The sequence below is a fragment of the Pan paniscus genome, chromosome 2, assembly GCF_029289425.2.
Source record: "Pan paniscus chromosome 2, NHGRI_mPanPan1-v2.0_pri, whole genome shotgun sequence".
Lineage (NCBI taxonomy): Eukaryota > Metazoa > Chordata > Mammalia > Primates > Hominidae > Pan > Pan paniscus.
In genome coordinates, this window is record NC_085926.1 from 10929339 (window position 1) to 10939219 (window position 9881).

A 9881-nucleotide genomic window follows, 5' to 3' on the forward strand; every position below is an offset into this window, starting at 1 on the left:
AGCCATGGTCCCCACCACTCCCTGGTACCACACCCACCCCCCTTTTCTCATGCGTATCATCTGTCTGGCCTTGTGGGCATTGAGATGTTTCTCCCTGTCTAGATGAAGACATGAATGAGTCCCATGGTGTGTGGTCTGTGAGTGACAGGAGGAGGCCCAGGGCACCCTGGGAGCACAGAGGGGAAGCAGAACTCCAAGGAAGTCCCCATGGCAGACGCCCAGGAGGCTCTCCAGGTTTCATTCCAGCCCCCTAATGCACTGTCCTGGTATTCAGGCTACCCCACCCCACCTGATCCTTCCTAGCTCTTTGACACTTTTATTTCCCCTGCGTTTGATTGCATCCTCTAAGGACCCTCATTGTATTGTAAAGATTTTCTTTAGAGACCCCCGCTTTCCCTATATCTGCAGCTGGTGTCCTCTCTCCTCCCCTCCCTCCTAGAAAACCTTCCCAGATTACCTTGGTCAGCTGAGCTCACACATTCTAGGACATCACTAAACTCAGTCATCACGGATTTGTATGCTACAGAGCTGGTCTGTGGTCATTTCTTCATCCCATGAAGATGGACCACATACCTCCTGCGTGCCAAGCCCTGGGCCAGAAACTGGGACCCAGCACTGGACAAAGCCAGTTGGACTCCCTCCCCCATGGAGATCACACTCCACAGGATTTAACTTACATTTATCACCCCCTACTGTGCGCCAGCCCCACTCCCCTCTTTTTTTAATTGTGAGTCCACAAAACATGCTATGAAGGCCCAAAGAAAGAATGAGACCATCAGAAAGGGCTTCCTGAAGGAGGTGGCATTTGATCTGAGCTTTGAAGGAGCTTACCAGGTGAAAGGGAATAGCATGTGTAGAGGCACAGAGGTGAGGCTGTCCCTTGGTCTGTCCAGGAGGGACTGTGGGAAGGGAGATGAGGCCAATGAGGAGGGCAGCAGCCGTGACTAGCAGGCTGAAAGGAGCCAAAGGGTCACTTTAAACTACCACATGTTTGGTTGGATTTGCACGTTTCAGAGGAAGGTTCCTCTGAAAGCTGGCGTGCAGACAGATTGGAGAGGGTGAGGCTGGAGGCAGGGAGGCCAGTCAGGAGGCTGTTATAGCCATCCAGGGAGAGGTGCTGAGTCTCCCCCATCTCGATTTTCTATGTAGTCTCTGGCCCTTGGGGTGCTGGAAAGTGAGGGGCTGAGACAAGACAAACCATCTGCAATCCCAGCAGCCCCCAAAGGACAGGGAATTAGGGGGCTCCCAGATGGGAGGGTGCAATTTTCAAACTGGGAAGACTAGGGAGAAACAGATTCCTGGCAGTGGTAGCCACAGAGCAGAGAGAGGGACCTTCCTGAGGCCAGATGGCTGACCCTGCTCTCCCGTGTGTCCGTTCACCTCCCATCCGTGTGTCTGTTCCCCGACCTGCAGGGTGGCATGTACATCTTCCAGCTCTTTGACTCCTATGCTGCCAGTGGGATGTGCCTTCTCTTCGTGGCCATCTTTGAGTGCGTCTGCATCGGCTGGGTGTATGGTGAGTAGCAGCCAAGCCCGTCCACACCCCAGCTGCCCACCAGGTGCCCAGGATCCTGGTGCTTGGACTCTGGTTGGCTCTGGTTCTCTGTGGCTTATCTTGGTCTATACTGGCCTCTTCTTACTCTTCAGGGATTCCTTGGCCTTTTCCCACTGTTGGTAGACCTTCTGCTTTCACACCATGCAGCACAGGAAGGGGTTCAGGGCTCAGGCACTATGATCTTGGGCCAGTTCTGCCCCTGAGGCTCAGTTTTCCCCTTTGGAAAATAACAGTAGTCATCAACATGTCTCCAAGTGGGAGGAAGTGTAGTCGAGCAGCAGCCTGCATGGTGCCTGGCCTTCCATAGACAACCACCTCAGGTCCTCCTGCTCCCCAAGCCCAACAAGTGGGTGAGGGTTGCTGGGCTCAGTGATGGTCACTCCTGCCATGAGTGTGGCTTGGGAATGGATGCCTCTGCAGGCCCCTGCTCTGTAGCAGCCCTGCCAGGCCCCTGCCTTCAAAATCCTCATCCCCACCCCTGATTGCCTTGCCTCCAAAGGGATCACCTTCCGCCTTTCTCCCAGAAATTCATCATTTCCTGGGCCTGAGGCCAGGAGAGCTCTCTCCAGTAGTGGGCCAGCATCCCTCCTGCTGCTCTTTATTCTGAAACCTCACACATGTAACATCTCGGTCGTTATTTAAGCAGTACAAAGATTCCTGCAGCAGTTTTTCTGTCTCAGGCTAGAGAAAGCAAACACTCCTAGCCATTCCTCTGACTCATGTACAAAACTTCTCTGGGGTGTGTATGTTCCCCTCTGATTTATTCCGGACAGGAAGCAACCGGTTCTATGATAACATTGAAGACATGATTGGCTACCGGCCACCGTCGCTCATTAAGTGGTGCTGGAAGATCATGACCCCTGGGATCTGCGCGGTAAGGGCCCCACCAGGAGCCACCACCAGCCATCTACCCACCCATCTACCCTCCAACCCACGTTTCCACTCTGTAGCCCCCAGCCTGGCCGAGGCTGGACCTGAGGAGGCTGATGTCCCCTGGTTCAGGCCACCTTACAAAGCTGCACCCATGGGCACAGGCTCTGGGCTTGGCCAAGGAGTGGCCTCATTGGGATCCCAGTGTTGCTGTGTGACTAGGAGCACAGTGCCTCCCTTCTCAGGACGTCAGGTTCTGCATACGCAAATCGGGGACTGGATCCTCCTCAGAGGGCCGAGGACTATGTGGGGAACAAAGGCCTGTCCCCATCTTGTTGTTAACCATGAAGGCAGCAGAGCCAAGGGTGACACTGGGGTTCATGCTCTGCCTGAGACTGGACCACAGCGGGGCCTTTGTGAGCAGGCATTTAATTAAAAAACACCCTATCACTCCTTATCCGTTTCTTGGCACTGGAAGTAACTCAGCATCTTCACAGACTGTTGTAGTTCTGAGAAGCAACTTTGAAACCAGTCCCGAGGAGTAACTAGAAAAAATAAAAATTCCTAACTGGGCAGAGGCCGGGGAAGAGGCTCCTGGGGGTGGGGAGAGGTCCTCACAGCCCAGCGAGGTCCCAGAACCCAGGGCCACGTTCCCTGAGCATCTGTTGCCTGTGGAATGGGGCTCCAGCCTGCTGTGCCTCAAGCTCACTGTGGTCCTGGCAGGGCCTCACTTTTCACGGCTGTGAAACAGGGCCAGCCTCCTCCCCTGCCAGCCTCTGGCTACTCTGTTCCTGGGCCTCAGACCCCTCATGGCCTAGCAGGGCTGAGGGCCCATCCCCCAGGCACCTGCCCCCATCTCTCTGCAGGGGATCTTCATCTTCTTCTTGATCAAGTACAAGCCGCTCAAGTACAACAACATCTACACCTACCCAGCCTGGGGCTATGGCATTGGCTGGCTCATGGCCCTGTCCTCCATGCTCTGCATCCCGCTCTGGATCTGCATCACAGTGTGGAAGACGGAGGGGACGCTGCCCGAGGTGAGACCGCCCCAGGAGGGCTGGTGCGTGTGGGCAGGGTTCGCGCCTTGGGTCCCAGTTTCCTCATCTGCATGGTGCGCGATGACGGCCTGCGCCCACCTGCCTCAAGGGGACGCTGTGGCAAACTCCTCTCTGGCCAATGTTCAGTATCATGGTTGTGCCCAAGGTGTCTCTGTGAAGTCTTTTGGCTGAGCCACTTTCTAGGAGTCCAGCCTCTGTCTTCCTGTCTGTAAAATGGGATAACCACAGTACCTAACTTACAGAGGCTGTGAGAACTCAGTGAGTTCATATAGGAGAAGCCCTGGGACCCAGACCTGGACCAGAGGGTAACAAGTGTTAGCGCTGACTGTTTTGTGAATCCCAATCATTCTGACGTGTCACTGTGCCAGGCTGTCTACCTGCTGTATCTCCTGCCATCCTCAGATCAAACTGGGACGATAGGCATCATTTTCTGCAGTTAGCAGGTAGAGGAAACAGGTTCAGAGAAATCAGGTCACTTGCCTGAGGTCACACAGCCAACAGTTAGCAGATCACATGGTTAAAGACAATTTCATCAAAGTAGATTTTAGATATCCTAAAATTAACCCATTTCAGCCATACAGTTACACAATTTTTAGTAATGTTCCACATTGTGCAGTCATTGTCATGAATCTGCTTTAGGATACTTTCATCATCCTAATAAGAGTCCTCGTGCCCATTCATTGTTAACCCCTGTTCCACCCCCAGACAACCACAGATCTGCTCTGTCTCTGTGGATTTGCCTACCCTGGATGTTTCCTGTCACTGGAGTCCTACAGTGTGTGGTCCTTTGTCAGCAACTGAATCGTTACTGAGCCCATCTTACTCCAGAGCGGCACTCCCTATTCACTCTCCTTCCCTACCGCTGGCAGCCCGATGGTTTGAGTGGGTTTCTGCTTATTTAGTAAACAGCACAGGGTGTTTGTTGTGTGCCAGACGCTGTTCTAAGCAGTTTACAAATACTAAGTCATTTAATCCGCATAGCAATCCTAGGGGGGTGGAGATTCTTTTTGTCTCCATGGATGAAGAAACTGAAATACTGAGAAGTGAAGCAACTTGCCCAAGGGCACACAGCTTCTGAAGGATACAGCAGAGACTCCGGCTTGCGTGGTCCTGTCCCCTGAATTTCGCTGCCTCACCTTCCTCTGCTGAACCAGTTGCACTCCACTGTGTGGCCCTGTCTCTGCCCCAGGGCCACACCCCAGGGACTGCAGGAGTTGAACTTGGCCACCCAGGAGGCGATGGGGAGTGAGGGTATGCAGAGCCAGAATGCAAGCTCCAGCTCAGAGTCAGCTGCACCCAACCCACCTGCCTGCCCACCGAGGGGCCTGGGCTCCAGAAATAGTCATGCATCCAGCCAGAAGGGGCCAGCCACAAAGGAAAGTCTCTTTCTCAAGCCTGTTCATGCCCCAGAGCAAGTCAGGCTCCTTGGAGCCTGCAGGGAATGTAGGTCAAGGGCAGTTGGTTAATTCTGATCTCAGGCCAAACACGTCCAGAGGGAAGCTGACCTGGGGCCTTAAAACCTTGACCACTGGAAGACCCCTGCCCAAACTTCCAGATGGCCTTTTGGTGTTCAGAAGTGCCTGGTGTTGCCTGCTAAATCCTCCAGAGATCATCTCCGGCCTGGTGTGGGCGGGAAAGCAGGGGAGGGAGCCTTCTTTCCTAAGCCCCCTCCATCTCCCTGAGCTCACACGTCTGCCGACGTGGACAGCAGGGTTTATTAAAGAGGGACTTCTTTGGAGGTGTCAGACCCAGTTTCCAGGCCCTCCTTACCGAGAGTCCTTGTGCCAGGTAGTCCACAACCCGAGCCTCAGTTCCCACAAAGCTGCTGCTGGGGGACGGGAAGGATCTAGAGGGAAAAATGAGGACAGAGGTGCGTCAGTGATGCGCTCTGAGGATGCATCCTACTGAATGATAGAAAGTAACATGGTGGCCGCTCAACTAATCTGATCCTTTTACTAACCCCGGAAGGCAGGTACCATTATTATCCCCCTTTACAGATGAGGAAACTGAGGCACGGGGGGTTAAGCTTCTTGCCCTTGTTAAATGGTAGAGCCTGCACACAAACCCAGGCACCTGGCTTTGGAACGCGTGCTCTAGCCCCAGATCCGTGCCAGAGCCTGGCACAGTGCCTGGCACAGAGGAGGCACCTATTAATCGCACAGGTGAGTCTGCCTGTTAATCCTACCTGGACAGTGTGCCACAGCAGGCACAGCAGGATCTGAAAGAGAACATAGAACCTCGATCCTGAGAAACCAGCCACCCAAAAGACTTTGCAACCTTCCTCGGGAAATGGTTTATGCCCAGAAAGGGCCCCCCAGATCCTAGCCTGGAGTCTTCTCCCAGGAAACTTGGGGAGTGCAGATGAAGCTGAGGGATAGGGGCCTGAGGCAGGGCCACATCTGGCCTGAGGGGCAGGGCTGTGGGGCAGAAGTCTGCATCCATCAGAGCCAGCCAGCTGGTGCGGGCTGCTTTGCAAGGCAGCCTGAGGCTGTGAGCCTTGGGCTTTGTGATAATGCTTCTACCTTTGAGCACAGCTGGAGGAACACCCAACACACACTACACCTTCCCCCACATGATGGCACCCCTTCCAAGGGGAAGGCACCCAGGTATCCAGCAATTGTCCTGTAAACAGCCCTGATGCATTACCACCCAGCAATTCACACCCCAGCTTCTCAGTGTCCCTTGAGGGCAGGCAGCAGGCGGTGGACCCTGATGACAGCTCTGAGTCCCAGCCACCTTTCCTAGCCAGGTGCAAGGCTAAGCACTTTCCATAGCCTCTCCTTACTCTTGACCTAATGCCAGGAGTAGGGACCTCTACGGTCTCCATTTTTCATAGGAGGAAACTGAGACCCAGGGAGGTTGTTCATCATCCAGGACAGAGCTGTAAGAGGCCAAGCTGGGGCCCGGACCTTGGTCTGAGAATTCTCCAGCACCCAGGTGTCCGCCGCGTGCTTGGGAGAGGCCACGGCAGACCCTGGACCCTGGCAGCTAATCACTCAGATCTTCCCCTCCTCTCCAACCATCCAGAAACTCCAGAAGTTGACGACCCCCAGCACAGATCTGAAAATGCGGGGCAAGCTTGGGGTGAGCCCACGGATGGTGACAGTTAATGACTGTGATGCCAAACTCAAGAGTGACGGGACCATCGCAGCCATCACAGAGAAGGAGACGCACTTCTGAGCGGCCACCAGCCATCTGGGGCTCTTCTTCCTTTCTTCCCCCCGTGTATGTAAATGAATTCCTGAACCCCATACTTCACCTAATGGTAGGGGCTTGCTTGTTTTGCACAGGATTTATTAACAAGTTAATTTTAAGGTGGCCACTGTACACTGCTCTAAAGTCATATCCCCTCCCCGCCCCCAGTCATCATGGAAGTAACCACTACAAAGAGATAACACTGTACAGGGACTGCCAGATCTTCTGTCCTAGGGCAGTTTTAATCAATGTTTTCTAGGGATTAGGAAGAAGTGTATAATATTGTAAAACTTTTTTTACTGGGGTTGTGGGCCAGGTGGGGTGGGGAGTGATGGCTGTCCTCCTCTGTCGGCCTTTTAATGACCGTTCTGTGTCCCATGTATGTCTCTGACCATCCACAGCCACCCCTCCTCCATACCCCAGGGATAATTTTTCCTTCAAACCTTCCCTTTCCAAGGGACACTGGGTTTGCAGACAGCAAGGCTACGTGGCAGAGAAGAAAAAGTCCAGCAGACTCAGGACTCCTGGGCTGCAGACCCCCCTCTGCCCTGATCCCATGAAGTGACCTTGGGCACTCCCTTTCCCTCCCTGGGCCTCAGTTTCCCCATCTCCCAAATGGGAGGAGGAGCCGGATTGGGTTATTTCTTAGGGATTCTCTTTGTGTGCCTTGCTGGCTTCCAGACCTGCCGTGGACCTTGGCTTCCTCTGAAGACTTGCAGGCAATAATCTCCGCCCTCCCAGTTGTACCTCCTCCCCACCTGCTTATTTAAAATCAAGTTTATTGTAGAAATGGTGTGGTGTTGATGTGTGTTTTCCCTAAAACTCTAATTTCATCTCATCTGTGGGCAGCCCTGCTCTCTGGACACCAGTGGGTCCTCAGCCCCCATGGCAGGGGCTCCTCTGTCTGGCCTGCCTTTTTTTCCTGGTCAGCTGCTCTTAGCCCCGGCTCTGCCTCTCCACCCTTGGCAGGGCTGGCTGGAGTTGCTGTGGGGACTGATTTTCTGGGTTGGGAAGCAGCCATCTATTCTTGCAGCCATCCCAGCCAGGGTCTATGTCTTAGGACCTTCCTCCGGCCTTCCATGAGAAGCAGCCACAGGGGGCCTGGTTTCCTCCTAAGGCCCTTCTCTGTCCCAGGCCACCTCTTCTCCCTCCTCCTGTCCCCTAACCTCCACCTACCACCATCCTCCCTCTCAGTTCTCTCCCATCCTTGCCCCTGGTTCAGGAGCCATTCTACCTGCCTCTGTGGCCAGGCGCAAGACTACAGGTGCAGTCATCTGTTCCCGGCCACCTTCCCTCCCTTCTTTGGCAGACAGAAGTCTCAGCTCTCACTAGAGGGAAGACCTGGGCATCCTGCTGGCTCCTCTCTCCGTGCGGCCTGGAGTCTGGTGCTGTTCCCCAGCCAGCCTGGCTGCAGACCTCTCTGGCTGATACCGCTCTTCTTCTTTAATTGGACTTCATATCAAGCCTCTGCCTTGGTTTCTGAGCTATATGAGAGTGGGGAAGGCACACTCTTTTTTCCTTTTTCCTTAGGTTCCCAATATTATTTGGTGGAAACGTGGGCTTTCTCCAAACCAAGGCTGGAGTTTCCTGTAAGGGTCCTCTGTTTTTGATTCACCCAAAAGTCTGCAAACCCCCAGCATCTCTGCTCTGGCCAGCCCTGATCTGAAGCCTGTGTCTACTAAGAGGGATGCCCAGTGCCCCACTGGGCAGGACGGGAAGCCTAGCCTGGGCCCCCTCTGTGCACACAGTTCAGGCCTGCCCAGCTTCTTATGGGCAAGCCACCATCCCACTCTCGTCTCCCTGAGCTGTCTGGTTCTGCGGACCCAGGAAGGGCCAGGCTGGGGCCCTGCTTGTGTTTATCCTTGGCTGCTGTCTTCCCAGCAGGCCCCAGGCAAGGAGGCTTCCCACTGCTGCTGCTACCGGTTCTCCACACCAACTCTCACGGATGCACAGATCCCTGTGGTCCGCCATCGCCGACACACACACATCGTAATGTGGCTAACACTTGACTCACTTAACACTACTCATGGGGCAGGGCGGAGGGTGGATTGTTGCTTTTTGTTTTTTGTAATTTCCTACTAGTATTTGGGTAACTTTGGGGGTGGGGAGGGCAATGTGGGGGCAGGGGAACATGTCATTGTGATGACTTTTTTGATATTCATTAGAAACAATACATCCTTTCTGAGATATTTACAGTATTATTAAAAATGAAAAAGGTTGTACTGTTTTGCATAATGAACATTTTTATTGGGCATTCAAAGGGTACAAGATTGTCTGCTTACTCATTTTTAAAAATTAAAGAAATGAACAATCAGTGTGGCTATTCCTAGCAAGGTGGTATTCGTTGGGTTTTTTGTCCTGGTTTTATTCCCTCCATGATATGCCTGCAAAACCATCTTGGGTCCCTGTGTGGAAGCTGCAGTCTCAACTCAGCACTACAAATTAGAAACAAAAGCAGTGGTGTTTTAGGAGCCCAGACTTCTTTATGTTCATGTATTTACCATTTGCCTAGTATGTGCTAGATGCTTTACAGAAGTTGTCTTTTTAATCCTTACAACAACTCTGTAAAGTAGGTACTTCTCCACTTTATTTATGTATTGCTTTATTTCTTTATTACTTCCCCTGTTTTACAGATAGCCATCTATTCTTGCAGCCACCCCAGCCAGGATCTATGTTTTAAGACCTTCCTCCAGCCTCCCATGAGAAGGAGCCACAGTGGGGCCTGGTTTTCTTCTAAGGCCCTTCTCTGTCCCCAGCCACCTCTTCTCCGTCCTCCTTACAGATAGGGGATTTTGCGGCACAGAAAAGTCAAGCAGTTTGCCCACAGTAACACAGCTAGTAAACATCAGGACCAGAAAGAGAACTCAGGTGTGTCTGACCCAAAAGCCCTGTCTCCTGACCACAATGCCTTATTGTTTCTCGTGCTGTGAGGCCTAAATAAAGCAACAGCCCCCTCACAGTGGTGAAAATAGCTGCCACAAAACTTATGCTTGTGTCCTAGTAGGCAGACACTCATGTTTGAGGCAGGCAAGGCAGAGCACAGAGAGATGAGGATTTGGAGTATGCAGCCCTGGGTTAGGCTCCAGGATCTGCCCTTGCCAGCCTCAGTTTTCTCATCTCTAAAATGGGGATAATAGCTCCTGTTTCAAATACAGGGTCTAACTCTGATGAGGTAATGCAGGCATCACGGGATCATGAAGATC

General features: G+C 53.0%; 1 protein-coding gene across 2 annotated transcripts in view; it reads left to right on the forward strand.

Moving 5' to 3' along the window:
- The window catches only part of SLC6A11 (solute carrier family 6 member 11), a 124884-nt gene extending 115825 nt beyond the window's left edge, over positions 1–9059 (forward strand). Inside the window, exons 11-15 of one of the 2 annotated variants that reach the window (XM_034955786.3) lie at positions 1414–1516; positions 2329–2429; positions 3292–3462; positions 6511–6708; positions 8209–9059. In XM_034955786.3, coding sequence (XP_034811677.1) covers positions 1414–1516; positions 2329–2429; positions 3292–3462; positions 6511–6663 — 528 coding nt within the window. In that variant the 3' untranslated portion in view covers positions 6664–6708; positions 8209–9059. Of the gene's footprint in view, positions 1–1413; positions 1517–2328; positions 2430–3291; positions 3463–6319; positions 6490–6510; positions 6709–8208 lie in introns of those variants that run through there. The other variant, XM_034955787.3, reaches the window with a different exon arrangement.
- Positions 9060–9881: the final 822 nt, after the last annotated feature.